The following is a 19,233-nucleotide window of genomic DNA, read 5'->3' as shown; positions in this document are numbered from 1 at the left end:
GCAGTGGTGCAACCATAGCTCACTACAGCCTTCAACTCCAGGGCTCCAGCAATCCCTGGAGTCCTGAGAACCTTGGGAGGAGTCCCCCTCCTTGGCCTCTCAAAGTGCTGAGATTAAAGTGTTTAATAAAGTATGGTTAAACATGCACACCATATCTATATGCAGAGAAAGAAATCATAGTAATAACATTGGTTAATGATGAGTGGTGAGACTAACTTCTGTATGTTCTTTTTAAATTTCCCCCTTTCTATATATATTTGGCTATAACTTTCTACACAAACATTATTTTTCTAAATATAGGAAGCTATTTTTAAATTAAATTTCTATAAATGTTTTAATTATAAATTTGGCGATTTGACTTTTAGAGTTAGATATTTAGAGTTTCCCCAAAACAGAACAAATATTTGTGAGCCTCTTGAGTTACAGTAAGATTACCATATTTTATGAATAATTATAGCATATCCTTAGTTTCAAATATTAAAAACAATATTTACTTACAGAACTAGAGATGACTCAGAGCCACCTGGAGAAGAAATAGTAGAAAGGACAAGGAAGCCAAGTCTTTCTGAAAAGAAAAATCATCCATCAAGGCAGGATGTCTCTTCAGTGTAAGTTATCTACTTGAAAATGCTACCATTTTAGTAGAATGGGAAGGGATGAGGCAGGGCTGACAGTATTAATCTTAACCAAATTACTAAAAGACATGCCAAATCACATTTAAGATGAATAACACATTTAGTATGTCTACTTTTCCTTGAACCTATGTTACAAAGGCAGCAGGAGAGTTTCTAGAAACTTGACTCTGAAACCAGATAGCCTAGGTTCAAATTCCAGCCCTCTAACAAGCCAAGCCATGCCATGTAACCTGGGCAAGTTCATCCATTTTGTGTAACAATTTCTTTATAAAGATGCTAATAGTACCCATGTCATTGTGTTGGTGTTACAATGAAACAAATTAGCACATGTAAAATCTTAGTAGTATCTAGCACAGGGTTAACTATTTTTCAAAGACTTAAATGCAGTAATACCTATTATTGGTGGATGTTTTTAAAACAAATGGAGTTTAAATTTTAGTCCTCCTTTACCTGTGGTTTCACTTTTGCAATCCAAAAATAGGTGAATATAGTAAAATATTTTGAGAGACAGATGACATTCACATAACTTTACTGTAATATATTGTTATAAATTATTCTATGTTATTGTTCATCTTTACTGTGCCTAATTCACAAAATCAATTTTATTATAGGCATGTATCCACAGGAAAAAACAGTATATATAGGGTTTAGTACTATTTTCAGCTTCAAGCATCCACTGGAGGTCTTGGAGCATACCCACGAGAATAAAGGAGGAGTATTACACACACACACAAGTACATACACACACACTCCCCTCTGCCCAGCAAGTAACATTTTTGTTTCTACTGTAGAAATACGTTGCCTTACTTTACTGAAAGAATGAGATACTTGTATGTACTTGCTGGAAGATAATGCCTATATCACATAATTTTCAGATTCTCATTGTAGCATATCATTTCTTTAATCCTAATAATTCCAAAGAGTGGAAGGCAGATTGTTTCCAAAACCAAAATGATAAATCATAATATGTAGATTAAAAGGCAGTGTTAGGGGTATGAAGGACAGATCACTTGATTGGTGGTGTTAGCAAAAGGAATGCTTCTAATGACAAATTACTGATTACCAAATTCTGTTTGTTTTCCTTATAGTTATGACACAATAGCTTCCTGGGCAACACATCTCAAGTCCTCCACCAGAAAGGCTAATAAGGCCGTCTGGCTTTCTATTGCATTCATTGTACTGTTTGCAGCTTTGATGAGCTTCCTCACAGGCCCATTCTTCCAGAAGTCTGTGGATGCTGCTCCCACACAGGAAGAGGACTCGTGGAGGTCCCTAGAACATATCTTGTGGCCATTTACCAGACTCCGACACAATGGGCCACCACCAGTGTGACAGCAGGACATCCTAATACATGGATCTTGATTTTGAATTTTCAGTATCTGAACTTCGTAAATTAGTAACTTTTAGCTGGGAAAGTAAAGCATGAAACCAGAGGTTCTCAGAATGACTAAGAAAGCCGACATTTTCTCTTTTTGACTTTATCTCCCCAACTAAAATACAACATGGAAGAAGTCTATGATCTTTGAATGAGCTTTTTATGGAAGAAATACTATATATTGTTTGTTAAATTTTACTGAAATAAAGAATCATTTAAATCTTCATAGAGTGAAAGTTAAAATTCTCATCAGGCCAAGTTTTCAAAGGAAAAAAAAATACTTTAAAATAAAACAAGTAGAAAATGCTGATTAGAAAATTTTAATAGTCTATTTGAAATGTATTAACATACTCATTACATTCTGTTGCAGAAGTACCTGTCTTTGACCATGCTTGGTTCTTCATACTGAATACAGTTCGTAAGAGGCGGTTAGGAATAGCTGAGCAATCTGGTAGAGAGCAGCATGTGGCACACAGAGTTGACAAACTGACAGTTGGAACTCCTGACTTTTTCCATTGCTTCCTTAGAAGCGCAGTCCTTCAGCATGTGATATAAAGTAGAATGAAACTCAGTGTCTTCTTTAAGTGCTTCAGAAAATGCCTCACTCTCTTCCTTGATCTTAAGTCTTTGTGCCCTGTCACCGCTAAACATAAAAATGGCCCAATTAGGAGTCTCAATACATTCTTCAGTAAGGTGTTCCCTCACCTAAAAAAAAAAAAAAAGGATATTCAAGCAACTTGTTAATAATTCCTCTTCTATTCGATATTTTGGAAGGAGATTAATTGAAGGGTTCAATTTATCCCCCCCAGATTGCAAAGGTTAAAAGAAACAATCTAAGTGTCCATTATTGGGTATTGAAAAACCATGACACTGTTTATATTTTGGTGATTATGGAGCTTATCCACCTGTATGAATTCATGCAACAAATATTTAGTGCCTGTCATGTGTGAGGTACTGTTCTAAGTTCTGGGGATGTAACGGGTAAGAAAACACAGAAAAAATATAGACATACAGCATAAATAAATAAATAACAGCATGTAAAAAGCTCCTGCCCTCAAGGAGCTTTCAGTGGGGGAAACACAATAAACAAGAAAAACAAATATGGTTGCTTGTTTAGGCCGAAACATTCATCAGTCAGCTTTTGGAATTTGATAAGATATACTTACTACTACCTGGTAACAATAAGAAGGCATCAGAAAGTTAAGTTGGAGGACTAACCCTCTCATAGGCGAGGGCTTGTAAGTCACAGACATATTCATGTTAAAAGCTTCTATTTGTTCTTTTTTTTAGAGATGGGGGTCTCACTCTGTTGTTCAGGCTGGGGTACAGTTGGTAGGATCATAGCTCACTTCAGCCTCAAACTCCTGGGTTCAAGCGATCCTTCCACCTCAGTTTCCCAAGTGGCTGGGATTACAGGTGTGAGCCACTGCACCCAGCAAGGCTTCCATTTGTTCTTGAGTCAATTTGCAAAGAGATACAAAGACTCTGGCCTGGCTTGAAGACCATTACTGATATCATAATGGACAACAAAGGCATAAACTTTATATAGTTTGGATTTATATTTTTGACAAAGAAAACCTCAATTTTAAAACGCCACATCGAATGTTAATTTTTTTTTAACCTTTCTAAGAGGCGAAGCCATGGTCTACATTCATTTAGTCTTTGAGTACTTTATCTTCTTTTGGAGGATGAAGTAGTTTTTTGGGTTTTTACATATTATACCTTAAATACAACTTTTGTAGAATTACATAGTAGGTTCCACTTGCTCCAACCAAATGCAAAAGCTGAACTTAGTAGGGCCATCTGTCGATAAGCTTTCACTTCTACCAAAGGAACCTGTCAATATATAAACAAATAGAATTGATCTTTGAGCCACCCAAGTCTACCTCCATCTTTGGCCTCCTTCGGTCTATTCTCAACCCAGAAGGATCCACTTACAACTGTAAGTCAGAGTGCATGACTCCTCTCAGCACTGGGCAATGGCTTCCCCTTTCTCTGAGAATAGAATCCAAAGTTAACGACTTGCAAGGCCCTCTGACATCCCTACTCCTGACTTGACGTATGCCCCGTTACCTGCTGATCTCTTTTGCTTCTCCCTTTGTTCTCTCAGTTCCAGCCCCATGGATTCCGTGGTTTTCCTCCAATCCTCTAGCACACCAGGCCACTCCCTGAGGGCTCTTGCTCCAGTTGTTTCCCTGGAAGCTGCTTCCCCAGATACGCATGTGGCTAAAGTCCCCACCTGTGAGTTTCGCTCAAGTGTTCTCTCTCACAGAGCTGCCCTGACACCTATTTAATATGGGTGTCATATGGCCTCAACCCCACTATTCCTGATCTACCTTTTCTTTTCTCCATAGCCTTTTCACCTTAACATACTAATCATTTATTTTTTAATTTTTTTTCCTTTGACTCTGAAGGAAAACAAAGGTAAGGACCTTTGTTTCATTCATTGATGTCTAATCATCTAAAATAGTGCCTAGCATGTAGGTGTTCAGAAAAAAATATTTCCTTGCATAGAACATTCTGAAAGCATGAGCAGAACACTATGTTCAACATTGTAAAGTAACAGGCAATTTGAGTTACTAAAACCAAGGGTTTTTTCCTATGCGTATATGTACATACACTTATTATTTCTAAATGTTATATAAATATCTACTTATATTGTCATTTTCTGATACATTCATTAATCTTGAATATAGAACTCTTCTGCCTACAAATACACTTTTCATGATTAGAAGTTACTTTGTGTCTTTGTATATCACAAATGTTTACAAGCATCTACTATATTCTAGGACTATGCTAGATGCTAGAAGAATGAAAGTTGATTAAGAAATGACCCCCATCCTCAAGAAGCTCACAGTTTAACCTGGAAAGGTCTTACTGAACTGAAGCCTTATGAGGAACATAAAGTTCCAGTACATAGACATGGAGGCTCTGCCAAAAAACTAAAGGAAGTGGGTTTTGTACCTTAGTGGACCTAACTTACCATGTTTGGGAAAGTGCAGAGTTATTTACTCTTTTAAGAAATCTTACATAATATCCAGTAATGGAAAAAAAATATACAGAATGAGAATTGCTTAAACTACCTTTGCACTAAACTGATCACCTGTGGATATGTTCCATTTGTCAATATGAAGATCATACTACAGGCTTATTTGCTTAGGGAAAATTATTAAACTTAAGAGAACCCTAGATTTCTAATCTTTTCATCTATTTCTAAGTATACTGTATCAGTGAATATATAAAACACAGTTATATAATATTGAATTATATAACATTTAATACTTGCTAATATTTTAAATGTCTGCCACATTGAATTTGGAAGGTTCGTTCTTACCTTATTGTTTATAATAACATAAAAATGAGAGTGTCTAGTAGGAAAGATATTCAGTCCCGCTTCTTTCAAAGCAGTAATGAAAGGAATAGGAGTCATCCATTTCCCTTCCAAAACAGAGACATGTTTCTTGTCTCTTAGTTTGACTGAAGATAACATGCAGAGGTTTTCCTAGTTTAAGAAAAAAGAAGCTTTTATGTAAATTTAAAAAATCATTAATTCAGTCTTATTCCAGGTGCAGCCTTTAGATGCTTCATACATTTAAAAAAATCATCTATCATCCTTTATTAGAAGGAAGGAATGCAGGGCATTCTTAGGCCTCATCTGAATGCTCTGACACAAAGTCCCCATGTTATCTTAAGCAGTTTACTCTTTTTGGGCTTCATCAGAACAATCAAGGAAATGGACTAAAGTATCTCTCAAATTTCCTATTTTATAAGAATACGCATATGTTCACAATGAATTAAAATAGTTATTAGATAACAATTATGATTGAACTTTTAGGGATCATTCTTTTCACACTTGCAAAAGTTAACATAATGAGGCAGTTTTAAAGTCCGGCAAAGTGACAGTTTGAAGGTGTACAGAATTCACATCTCATTTTCTTTTTATGTTAATATATTTCATATAACCCAATATATCTAAAATATTTCAATATGTAATCAGCATAGAAATTATTAACGAGAGTTTACGTTCTTCATACCAAGTACTCAAAATTTGTGTTTATTTTACAGTTAGAGCATGTACTAATTTGGACTAGTCACATGCAGTAGCTACATATGGCTGGTAGTTGTCTAATGCAGTAGCATTAGACAGCACAGATCCACTAACCTGAAAACGCACACTGAGCAGTCTTGGGTGTTTCAATTGTCATGTTCATAAGTGAACACTGAAGGTGCTTGTATTTTTCCATGAGTCTAGAGGAAGAGTCTTTGCATGGGAGTCATCAGGGCTGCTGGAATGGTGCACAGAAGCCTGAAAGGAGGCTCCAGCAGTATAATCCCCTTACACAATCTCAAAGGTTACTTAACCTCCTAACCTCTATGGCCTAGTTTTTCTCTCTATAAAATGGGATAGACCAGAAGCATTTTAAGGGCACTTGCAGCACTGACTCTGAGGCTCTCTATCTCCCATCTCATCTAGTTTTAAAAGCAAAGTTTAATAATATTCTAGGCTTTCTGTATTCATGAGGAATTCCGACCTATCTCTCTTTCTAAAAACAACTTAAATTCACCTATTTCAAGTGTATAATTCAAAGATTTTAAGTAACTTTACAGAGTGGTACATCTATCACCATAAATCCCTTTCATCCTTCCCAATAAGATCCCTTATCTCATTTATAGTTAATCCCCATCTACCCTCAGCCCCAGGTAACCAATAATCTACTTTTGTCTCTAAATTTCAGCCTATGTAAATTCTTCTTCTTCTTCTTCTTTTTTTTTTTTTGTGAGACAGAGTTTTACTCTGTTGCCCAGGCTAGAGTACAGTGATGCGATCTCAGCTTGCTGCAACCTCCACCTCCTGGGTTCAAGTGATTCTCCTGCCTCAGCCTCCTGAGTAGCTGGGATTACCAGCATGTGCCACCATGCCCAGCTAATTTTTGTATTTTTAGTAGATGCAGGGTTTCACCATGTTGGCTAGGCTAGTCTCAAACTCCTAACCTCAGGTGATCCACCCGCCTTGGCCTCCTGAAGTGCTGGGATTGCAGGTGTGAGCCACCATGCCCGGCCCAGGCTATGTAATTTCTGACCAATGAGCAATAGAGGATTATTCAGAGAGAAACCAACCTCAAAAGAGATTTCAGCCTGGCGTGGTGGCTCAAGCCTGTAATCCCAGCACTTTGGGAGGCCGAGGTGAGTGGATCACGAGGTCAAGAGATCAAGATCATCCTGGTCAACATGGTGAAACCCTGTCTCTACTAAAAATACAAAAAATTAGCTGGGCATTGTGGCACGTGCCTGTAATCCCAGCTACTCAGGAGGCTGAGGTAGGAGAATTGCCTGAACCCAGGAGGTGGAGGTTGTGGTGATCCGAGATCGCGCCATTGCACTCCAGCCTGGGTAACCAGAGCGAAACTCCGTCTCAAAAAAAAATAAGAGATTTCAAATGGCTGGATGATAAAAATCAGGTAGCCACTTTAGGATGGATCAAAAACTCTAAAATTCGGCCAGGCACGGTGGCTCACACCTGTAATCCCAGCACTTTGGGAGGCCAAGGCAGGCCGATCATGAGGTCAAGAGATCGAGACCATCCTGGCCAACATGGTGAAACCCCGTCTCTACTAAAAATACAAAAATTAGCTGGGTGTGCTGGCGCACGCCTGCAGTCCCAGCTACTCGGGAGGCTGAGGCAGGAGAATTGCTTGAACCCAGGAGGTGGAGGTTGCAGTGAGCCGAGATCACGCCACTGTACTCCAGCCTGGCACCTGGCAATGGAGCGAGACTCTGTCTCAAAAAAAAAAAAAAACCCAAAATTCATACTGCAACCAAACTTGTCGGTTCAGTTGATCCATCCTTTGTAACTTTAGGGTACAAGTTTGAGTTTGAGCTTCGGACCCCCACACTTTGCTACTTACATGTTATTGCTTATTTAATTATTAAATATTTCATTTGGAAATATAGCTCAAGGTACATTTTCAATGTCATTATAAGACATTTATATTTCAATATATAAATCAGCAGCCATTGGTTGCTTTGAAAAATTAGTATTATATCCATCAAAATGGTTTACCTTTGATATGACATTACGTAACAGCTGTAACAGTTACTCACCTTAATTTGTATTTGAATCTCAGTAAACACTGTAGTCACAGTTAAAAGTACTTTATTTACATCAAGTGGTCTTAGTTCCCATGACTGGTATGGCATGTTAATATGAGCATCTTGAATCAAGGTAAGAGGGCCAAAGGTTTCCAGGCTGAATGTTACAAGTCTTTCTTTTGGTTTGTAGAATACATTGCTGATGCCATCAGTTCTCCAATATTTACCTTTATAATTAAGGAAGAAAGTGATACTAGTTTCATTTTTTTCCTATAAAAAAGATGAATCACCAAAAAAATTGCTTTACATATAAATTGATCTTTCATATTTAGAATAAGATCTCAAAAGAAGGCCAACTTTGCTGAGAGATTTCCCCTGCCTACAGGATCAAGTCCCACCTCCTCAGCATGGTAAGAACTTCAGAGAAGCTCTGACTCACTTTATTGGCTCCATTCCTTGCCACTTCTCAAGGAAAAAAGTTTTTCTGTTTTCAACCTAACTTTTTTCTTTCTCTAGCAACACTGCATGTGTACCTCTGGACCTCTGCTATACAGTTCTTTCCTCCTACAGTACTCTTCGCTAATCTTTCAGACACATTCTCTTCACCTTTTTTTTTTTTTTTTTTTTTTTGAGACAAAGTCTCGCTCTGTCACCAAGGCTAGAGTGCAATGGCACGATCTCAGCTCACTGAAACCTCCATCTCCAGGTTCAAGCGATTCTCCAGCATCAGCCTCCCAAGTAGCTGGGATTACAAGTGCCAGCTACTGTGCCCAGCTAATTTTTGTATTTTTAGTAGTGACAGTGTTTCACTACCTTGGCCAGGCTGGTCTTGAACTCCTGACCTCGTGATCCACCTGCCTTGGATTCCCAAAGTGCTGGGATTACAGGCAGATGAGCCACCACACCTGGCCTCATCTTTGCTTTAAAATGACTTCAAAATTCATGTGTTTTATGTATGTAATTCAATTATCTTTAGTCAATTTACCCAGTTGTGCAACCATCACCACAATCCAGTTTTAGAACATTTTTATCCCCACATTAAGATCCTAACGTTCATTTACAGTTAATTCCATTCCCACCTCCAGTCCAAGGCAATGATTAATATACTTCCTGTCTTTAAAGATGTGCCTTTTTCAGACTTTTCACACAGATCCAATAATCTTATACATGGTCTTTTGTGCCTCTTACAACTTAATAATAAAACACAACCTAATTTAATAGTGGGTAAATGATTTGAATAAACATTTCACCAAAGAAGAGATGAAAGGCTAATAAGTACTTAGATGAAAGATGATCAATATTATTAGTAATTAGGAAAATAAGTTAAAACCACAGTGGGATATTACTTCATAACCATTAGAATGGCTATAATCAAAAAGATAAATAACAAACGTGAACAAACAAGAAACCTCAGTTGTAAAAGGGTACAACTACCTTTTAAAACAATTTGGCAGTTTCTTTGAAAGTTAAATATAAACTCAGCACTCAACCCAGCAATTCTACTTCTAGGTGCATACCTAACATAACTGAAAACATGTCCACACAGAGACTTGCATGCAAATGTTCTCTTCGTCTTTGAAAGCCTTGTTCAATATTCATCCCGTGAGATGCCTTCCTTTATGCTAAAGATTGAGCCATCCCTGCCATGATCTAGGTAGCCCTTTACATCTATGTAGTACCCCACTACGATGTATTACAATACAGTGTTTTCCTGTCTGCTTCTCCTACAATTTTGAAACTCCCAGAGGAAGAAACTATGCCTCATTTACCTCTGTATTCCTTTATTTGGGGGGTGGTGTGGGGGTCATCTTTACAGGACAAATAAACGAACCATTTTTTTTCCAGACCCACTCTCCATTTCTACTTAGCTCTCTTTCCTGTTCTCAGCTGCAGTGTTCTGTGGACTAGTTTTTACTCTTAAATTTCATATAATAAATAAATTACATTCACAAACTTATTTTTAATTTATCTTTTCATATCTACATTAACAAATCATTTTAATTTGTAAGGTAAAAAGTTATTACCTATAAATAAATTCTCCAAATTTCTTGTATTTCTGGACAAAAATTTCCCATGGTTTAAAAATTACTAGAGTGGTAAATTACTGCTATCTAATTACTGATGTTACAGAGTAAAATTTTGCATGAGTTTACTTCCCTGAATTGTGTGGAATAATTTACCTTGTCTGATTTTAATTTTGTGGGAATTTTTTTTTTGTTTTTTTTTTTTTCAGATGGAGTTTCACTCTTGTCGCCCAGACTGGAGTGCAATGGCGCGATCTCAGCTCACTGCTACCTCTGCCCACTGGGTTCAAGCGATTTTCTTGCCTCAGCCTCTGGAGTAGCTAAGATTACAGACACGTGACACCACACCCAGCTAATTTGCTTTTAGTAGAGATGAGGTTTTGCCATTTTGGCCAGGTTGGTCTTGAACTCCTGACCTCAGGTGATCTGCCCTCCTCAGCTCCCAAAGTGCTGGGATTACAGATGTGAGCTACCACGCCTGGTCATGTGAATGATTTTTAATGTGACAAATATTTAGGAATATTGCCATTAAAGTGACACCTCTGAAACAATATCAAAAATGATATAATTATTCATTTTGATGTATCTTATAGTTTAATATGTTAGAATTTACTGGGTTTTTTAACTTATTTTTTATTTTTAGAGACAGGGTCTCACTCTGTCACCTGCACTGGAGTGCTGGGACAAGATCACAGCTCACTGCAACCTCAACCTCCTGGGCTCAAGTGATGCTCTCACCTCAGCCTCTGGGGTAGCTGGGACTGCAGGCATATGCCACCACACCTGACTAATTTTTGTATTTTTTGTGGAGATGGGGTTTCTCTATGTTGCCGAGGCTGGTTTTGAACTCCTGAGCTCAAGTAATCTACCCACCTCAGCCTCCCAAAGTGCTAGGATTACAGGCACGAGCCATTGTGACTGGCCTACTGTTCTTAATACACAGACTATTTCTAGAGTATAAATAATACCTCTTGTAAGCCTGTCTATACAAACAAAAATGTAGAGCACTGGGGCATTCATTAAAACATTTAAAATACCAAATTTTAAACTTCTTGGTATAAATTCCTAAATTCTCTGTTCATAAATTTTCCATAACTAAATAAGTAGATTATGTAAGAGCTCTGTGCCTTAGTGATCTTATCTGTTCTCAGGTATCACCAAGTATATAAATCCACTTCACCAATAGATGGATATAAAACAACCTTAAAAGCAAAGGCATTACTCTTTTCTTCTAGGATCCTTAAAACTGCATACATTAACTCACAAGACCAAGATCTTTCAAAATTCAGCAAGCCTACTCCAAAGGAGGTATTTGTTAATGATTAACAAATCATTAGCTTATATCACTGTAGATACTTTAAATTTTATTAATATTTAATTTTTGAATAACCAGTAATGTCCCATGGCTCAAAAATAAAATGTTATAAAAAGGTATACAGTGGCTAGTTTTCCTCTTTCTCAGGTTTCCCATTTGCCCATTTCTCATCCTCAATACTTGTGTGTGCAACTTATAAATGATTAACATTGAAATAATCAAATATTAATCATCCAAATATTAATCATCCAAGTCATCCAAATATTTGGTTATTTCAAAAGAGTAGACTTTTTATCTGTTTTTGATTGCTAAACTATTTTGATATTTTCTCCTTTTTGTTTTCCTCTTTTTTTTTTGAGACGGAGAGAGTCTCGCCCTGTTGTTGTAGTGCAGTGGTACAATCTCAGCTCACTGCAACCTCCACCTCCTGGATTCAAGCAATTCTCCTGCCTCAGCCACCCAAGTAGCTGGGACGACAGGCATGTGCCACTACACCCCATTAATTTTTTTTAGTAGAGACGGGGTTTTGCTATGTTAGCCAGGCTGGTCTCGAACTCCTGACCTCAGGTGTTCACTTGCCTGAGGCCCCCCAAAGTGCTGGGATCACAGGCGTGAGCCACAGAGCCCGGCCTTATTTTGAAATTTTCACTAATTTTTGTCTGTTTTGTTTTGTTTTGAGACAGAGTCTTGCTGTGTGGCCCAGGGTAGAGTGCAGTGGTGCCATCTTGGCTCACTGCAACCTCTGCCTCCCGGGATCAGCCTCAGCCTGCGGAGTAGCAGGGATTACAGGTGTGTACCACCGCACCTCGCTAGTTTTCTATTTTTTGTAGAGATGAAGTTTTACCATGTTAGCCAGGCTAACTCCTGACCTCAGGTGATCCACCAGCCTCGGCCTCCCAAAGTGCTAGGATTGCAGGCATAAGCCATCGTACCTGGCCTGGTTTTTTTGTTTGTTTGAGATAGACAGAGTCTCACTCTGTCACTCAGGATGGAGTGCAGTGGCACCATGTCAGTTCATGGCAACCTCCGCCTCCCAGGTTCAAGCAATTCTTATGCCTCAGATTTCTAAGCAGCTGCGATTATAGGCAGGCACCACCATGCCCAGCTAATTTTTACAATTTTTTAGTAGAGAGACAGGGTTTCACCATGTTGCCCAGGCTGATCTTGAAGTCCTGAGCTCAGGTGATCTACCCACCTCAGCCTCCCAGAGTGCTGGGATTTACAGGCGCGAGCGTGGCCAGACTTTCGCTCATTTTTAATAAACATAATGATACAGTCATAAAGTAATAGTTCATAGACACTGGCAAATACTTTAGGAATAGTTATAACACTCAGCTAATTTTAAACTCCAATTGCTCTTCATTTCCATCAAGAACAAACAAAATGAGACCCTAGAATTGACAGAGAAATATATAAGATAAGAAGCTCAGTTACTACACTACACTTTCTGTTTCAATTTAAGGGTTTTATTACCCATTTTTTGATTACATAATTATAAAAGCTGTACCTTCAGCATCCCACCTGGCAACCATAGGATCCTCAAAAAAGATTACATTCTCATGAACCTCAAGTGTGACCTCTATAGGTGGGAAAGCATTTTCTGTCTCCAAGTCTTCTGTAGTTTCCGGAGGATATGTGTATTTCTGTAATCCCTCTTTGAGTATCTTTTAAAAATGACCGAAACAACATCAAGTTAGTTGACTGGTAACAGTGAAAAATGTAAATAGTACTGAATAAGCTATATAGTTATTTTTAATAAGCACTGCAGTTTGATCCCATTTATATACAGATTAACAAAATGTCACAACAAAATTTAAAAGATAAATGATTGAGGAAAAAAGTTACTAAATATGAATGTACAGAATTTCCTATGGGCCAGATCGTGTGCTGGGGCTTCCTTATCATTTTATTCCTCCAAGCAATCCTAAATACCTATATTTAACAGAGATGATAACCAAGACTTGGAAAAATCAAGTAACTTGAGAAAGATTGCAAAATGACTTCAAAGGGGCACCAGAACTCAAAAACTGGTCTATGGGACCCTAAATCAAATGCTCTAATACCATGCTAAGGGTGTGTAGGAAAAGAAAGAAACATAGACCACCTACTGAGAAGTATGGAAATGAACAGATAAAAGTGAATTAAGCAGACAGCAGATTTTTCTGGGATAAGAAAGATTTGTGCATTATCTGAATGCAGCAGAGAAGTATCTAGGGAAGAAAGGAAAATTTAAAAATATTAGAAAATACAGGGAAAAATTGGATAGGGAAAGATTCTAGAGGAAAAGTTACTGAAAAAGCCTTGAAAACGAGAAAAGCCTCTCTGTTGCAGGAGAGAAAAATGGCTGTGAAGGAGGATTCTTTAGGTTCAAGAGGACAGTAGGAAGTGATCTTAGGACACTGTGGCAAATGTCAAGAACAGATCTTTAGATGGATTCTTGAAAACCCCAACTCAGGCTGGGAGTTTCCAATGGATAAAGAGTATATGAAAATTTTACTGGAGTGGGAGGTGATGAGGGCGATAACAGGGGGGAATAAAGGTTGGAAAACACTTCTCAAATACAAGAATGAACCAAGGTCCTTAATGGATTTGATTGCGATGACAAGTACTCAGTAATCTGTGTACATGTTGTGTTAGGGGAGACAGTGAGGGTGAGAAGAAAAGAGACAGACAGGAAGGGTGGGAGAGAGAAAGAGAGGAAGGAAGGAGCAGCCTATAACAACTTAACTGGATATATGTGGTAGCATTTTACAGGAAACAAGCCACCATGAGGTTAGGTTAAAAATAAAGCAAGTCAGTAACAGTACAAGTGTTACTACTTATAAATAGCGGCGAGAAACTCCCTGAAAGATGATCTAACAACTGTTATCATCAGTAACTTCACCACTCAAAGTGTGGTCCATGCATCAGCAGCATTGGCATCATGTGGACTGGTGATTTTCAAACTTCAGTGTGCATATGAATCACCTGGGGATCTTGTTCAACTGCAGATTCAGTAGCTCTAAGGTGCAGCCCAAAATTATGCATTTCTTGCATGTTCCCAGATGACACTAATGTTGCTGGTACAATGCTATTGATTTAGGACCCCATTTTGTATATTAAGGATTTAGACTAGTGATTTTCAAACTTTAGGGTGTGTTTTCCCAAAACACAGATTGTTAAGCCTTACCTCCGGGTTTCTCATTTAGTAAGTTTGAGGTGGGGCTCATTAATTTGCATTTCTAGCAAATTCCCAGATGATGCCAGAGGATGCTGATGCCTCTGCTTGAGGGAACACATATTGACAACCACTGATTCAGACTAGAGTCCACAAGCTATGGTCCCTGGGAAATCCCACCCACCACTGATTTTTGTAAATAAAGTTTTATTGGAACGTAGCTGTGCCCATTCGTTTACACACAGCAGTTTTAGTGATGCAATGGCAGAGTTGAGTGACTTCAACAGAGCTGGTAGGGATCTCGAAGCTGAAAATATTTACCATCGGGCTTGTTACAGAAAATGTTTGCCAACCTCTGATCTATCAAGACTATTAATATTAAGGCTAAACTGGCACTAAGAAAACATAATGATGTAACTTTACAATAAAGTTAATATATATAAATTTTAGTATAAACTTCATATTATTTTAGATTATTTTAGTATCTGATTCAAATTTTCAATACCAATACATTTAAGACAATTTAAAATTACGTTTTTTCCTTTTTGCTTGTTTAGTAGGGTAAAGCTCATTAGATGCTAGATAATATGAAATAAGGTAAAAGTGTGAGCAATTATTTTACTTATAAGTTTTGATTCAAGAATGAACCTACTTCCACAATCATCCATCCCTTCACTCGTTTACACTGTGAAGGAAGCTCTAAAATATCCAAGTGGTATATTCCACCCAGAGTTGTGAACTGGCATAAATCCACCGTGTTGTCTTCAAAGAATTCCGGCTTTTCAGACGAATTCTCTACCAGCAACAACTGTGCTAAAATTAATCAGATGAACAGTTTCCAAATAGATTACAACAGTTTTGTATGTTCTTAGGAAAGAAATTTTAAAATTTTAATACTGGTAAAGGAAGTGTCTATTCATGTAGCAACTAAAACTTATCAAAAAGTGGTTAACTCAAATGATTCATAGAGCTGACCTTGGAAGTGGAAATAAGGCATGTGTTCTGGTGGAGTGTAGGGGAGGACTTCATTTTTATTTCATCTACTAACCCATGCATACAATAAGCAAGTGTTATTATTAAAATGAAAACAGGCTGGGGTGGTGGTTCATGCCTGCAATTCCAGTACTTTGGAAGGCTGAGGTGGGTGAATTGCTTGAGCCTAGGAGTTTAAGACTAGCCTGGCCAACATAGCAAGACTCCATCTCTGCAAAAAATTTAAAAATTAGCCAGGCTGGTGGTGAATACCTATGGTCCCAGCTACTCAGGAGGCTGAGGTAGGAGAATTTTGGAGCCTGGACTGTTGAGGCTACAGTGAGTCATAATCTGCACCACTACTTTCCAGCCTGAGCAACAGAGCAAGACCTCAACTCGATTTAAAAAAAAAAGAGGAAGAAGAAAGAAAAAGTGAAGGAGAAAAGCCCTGGACATTTCTAAACTATATCCAACAGCTATTTGCCAGGACAAGACTAAATGCCAACACTTGTAAATACCCAGAAGTGTTGAGAGATTTTTCAGTTGTGGATGTATACTTGTGAAAGTTTATTACAACATTGTAATAATAAAAAATTAGAAAAAAACCTTACTGTCTGTGAATAAGGATTTAAATAATGTTCTATTACTGGATGGAATTATACAACTACTTTAAAAAGTGAGGTTACTAATGAATTCTTAGAATAATATTCATTTATATGAAATATATATTGTGTTCTATGTATGTAAGATACTGTTAGGTGGGGAAAAAAAGTAATTCTCAATAGAAACATTTGTATAATATAATCCCATGGTTTTATTAGAAATTAAGAGAAGGATAGATTGAACAAAAAAATCTGGTAACCCTGTTATCTCAGAAAAGGGTTATGAAGAATTTTCACTTTAAATATACTTTTGCAATGTCTGAATTTTCTTAACAATGATCCTGTATTTCTTTTGTAAGAAGAAAAGCTCAATAAAGTTAAATTCTTAAAATATAATTTAGAATACCTGCTAAAATGGTTTCACTTAATACTTTCATCTCTAGCTCACATTTTATGGCTTCAGATTCTTCCTCAGCAGAACTCTAAAAAAAAACCACAGACACATGGGTGTGATTGTCAGTGTCTACATAAGCACAGCCATCATCTTTCCATTCCAGTTCTAACTTCAGAGGCCTGGTACCTTAATTCCAGGGTCCAAAACCCCAAACTGACCTCAAAAGCAATACTTTAAAAAGCAATTAAAATAAGGGCGCATCTCCACAAAACTTCACAAGGGCAAGAGGCTACCCATTCAGATTCTCTGCTGAAAAGTCTCAAGTGTAAAAAATAGAGATTAGAAAGCAATGCAAGCTATAAAAAATATTATTTATATTTGCATTTTGGTTCTATCCAGGAGGTAGATTTTGCTTAAATTTGATAATCAGCTCTGATAGAGTCATCCCAAAGCCTGCTTTTGGGTAATTCTCTCAAGGAAATTAAAGATGTTGCACATCAAGTAATGTAGAAGATAGTACCTCACTGTACTCTAGTGCAGCAAAAAGAATCTAGACTTTATGTCTAAATCTGCCACTAACTTACCTTTCTGAGCGATATGACCTTGAGCCAATCATTTAACTATCTGAGCCTCAAATTCTTGATGTACAGTAACATATTTAGTATTTAACCATGTACCAGACAAATAAGACATTTTGCAAACAATCTGAAGAAGTAAGGAACCTGAAGCTGAGGGAGATAACTGTTTTAAGGGTAAAATAAGATAACAGAAGCAAAAGAATGTGAAGAACTAGATAAATGCAGTATTGCTAGTATAAAAATTGGGGGTAAGACTGGCAAGATGGCCAAATAAGAACAGCTCAAGTGCACAGCTCCCAGTGAGAGTGACACAGAAGGCGGGCAATCTCCGCATTTCCAACTGAGATACCTGGTTTACCTCACTGGGACTGGTAAGACAGTGGGTGCAGGCCAAGGAGGGCAAGCCAAAGCAGGGTGGGGCATCACCTAACCCAGGAAGCATAAGGAGCCAGGGAATTCCCCCTTCTAGCTAAAGGAAGACATTAGAGACTGTTCCCAGCACTCTGGCTCAGATGCTGCACTTTTCCCATGGTCTTCACAACCTGAAGACCAAGAGATTCCTTCCAGTGCCTCTAACACCAGTGTCCTGGGTTTCCAGCACAAAACTGGGTGGCTCTTTGGGAAGGCACCAAGCTAACTGCAGCAGTTTTTTTCCCTACCCCAGTGGTACCTGGAATGCCAGTGAGACAGAACCACTCACTTCCCTGAAAAAGGGGACTGAAGCCAGGGAGCCAAGTGGTCTGGCTTGGCAGTTCCCAACACAATGATCTTGTGTTGGCAGTTCCCAACACAAGATCCACTGGCTTGAAATTCTCACAACCAGCACAGGAGTCTGAACTCAATCTGGGACATTCAAGCTTGGTGGGAGGAGAAGTGTCCACCATTGCTGAGGCTCAGGTAGGCAATTTTAACCTTGCCTGTATAAACAAAGTAGCAAGTTTACACAGGAACTGGGCGGAGTCCACAGCAGCTCATCAAGGCCTCTGTAGGCAGACTGTGTCACCAGACACCCTTCTCGCTGGGCAGGGCATCTCTGAAAAAAGGCAGCAGACCATCAGGGACTTACAAATAAATCTCCCACCTTCCTGGGACAGAGCACCTGGAAAAGGGGGCGGTTGTGGATACAGCTTTAGCAGACTTAAACATGCCTGCCTAGGAGCTCTGAAGGGAGCAGCAGATCTCCCAGCACAGCATTCGAGCTCTGATAAGGGGTAGACAGACTCCTCAAGTGGCTCCCTGACTCCCATGTATCCTGACTGGGAAACACTTCCTAGCAGGGGCTGACAGACACCTCATACAGGAGAGGTTGGGCTGGCATCTGGCAGGTGCCCTTCTGGGAAGAAGCTACCAGAGGAAGAAACAGTCAATAATCTTTGCTGTTCTGCAGCCCCTGGTGGTTATTCCCAAGCAAGCTGGGTCTGGAGTGGACCTCCAGCAAACTCCAGCAGACTTGCAGCTGACAGGCCTGACTGTTAGAAAGAAAACTAACAAACAGAAATAGTTTCAACATCAACAGAAAGAACGTCCACTCAGAGACCCAATCCAAATGTCACAACTTCAAAGACCAAAGGTAGATAAACCCAAGAAGATGGGAAGAAACCAGTGCAAAAAGGCTGAAAACTCCAAAAACCAGAACGCTTCTTATCCTCCAAGGGATGACAACTCCTCACCAGCCAGGAAATAAAACTCGATCAAGTATTAGTTTGACAAATTGATAGAAGGAGGCTTCAAAAGGTGGGTAATAAAATTCTCTGAGGTAAAGTAGCATGTTCTAACCCAATGTAAGGAAGCTAAGAACCTTGAAAAAAAGTTATGCTAACTAGAATAACCAGCATAGAGAAGAACATAAATGACCTGATGGAGCTGAAAAACATAGCATGAGAACTTCATGAAATACACACAAGTTTCAATAGCTGACTCAATCAAGTGAAAGAAAGGAAATCAGAGATTGAAGATCAACTCAATGAAATGAAGCAAGAAGACAAGAATATAGAAAAAGAGTGAAAAGATATGAGCAAAGCCTCCAAGAAATATGGAATTATGTGAAAAGACCAAATCTACGTTTGATCAGTGTACCTGAAAGTGATGGGG

The 19,233-nt window shown here is 38.5% G+C and overlaps 2 protein-coding genes across 9 annotated transcripts in view; one reads left to right on the top strand and one right to left on the bottom strand.

Annotated features, from left to right (window-relative positions):
• Positions 1-2,234, top strand: part of IRAG2 (inositol 1,4,5-triphosphate receptor associated 2) — a 57,880-nt gene extending 55,646 nt beyond the window's left edge. For all 8 annotated transcript variants that reach the window (XM_054238263.2, XM_054238264.2, XM_054238261.2 and 5 more), the window contains 2 exons: positions 501-608; positions 1,724-2,234. In XM_054238263.2, coding sequence (XP_054094238.2) covers positions 501-608; positions 1,724-1,967 — 352 coding nt within the window. In that variant the 3' untranslated portion in view covers positions 1,968-2,234. The remainder of the gene's footprint in view (positions 1-500; positions 609-1,723) is intronic.
• Positions 2,235-2,314: 80 nt separating this feature from the next.
• The window catches only part of DNAI7 (dynein axonemal intermediate chain 7), an 83,110-nt gene continuing 66,191 nt past the window's right edge, over positions 2,315-19,233 (bottom strand). Inside the window, 7 exon segments of the mRNA XM_035256047.3 lie at positions 2,315-2,715; positions 3,733-3,846; positions 5,345-5,512; positions 8,113-8,327; positions 12,947-13,103; positions 15,249-15,409; positions 16,577-16,652. Of these exon segments, the coding sequence (XP_035111938.3) occupies positions 2,440-2,715; positions 3,733-3,846; positions 5,345-5,512; positions 8,113-8,327; positions 12,947-13,103; positions 15,249-15,409; positions 16,577-16,652 (1,167 nt within the window). The 3' untranslated portion in view covers positions 2,315-2,439.

This window comes from Callithrix jacchus, chromosome 9 (assembly GCF_049354715.1).
Source record: "Callithrix jacchus isolate 240 chromosome 9, calJac240_pri, whole genome shotgun sequence".
Lineage (NCBI taxonomy): Eukaryota > Metazoa > Chordata > Mammalia > Primates > Cebidae > Callithrix > Callithrix jacchus.
The sequence above is the reverse complement of the archived record's forward strand: the minus strand, read 5'-3'. Positions and strand labels throughout refer to the sequence as shown.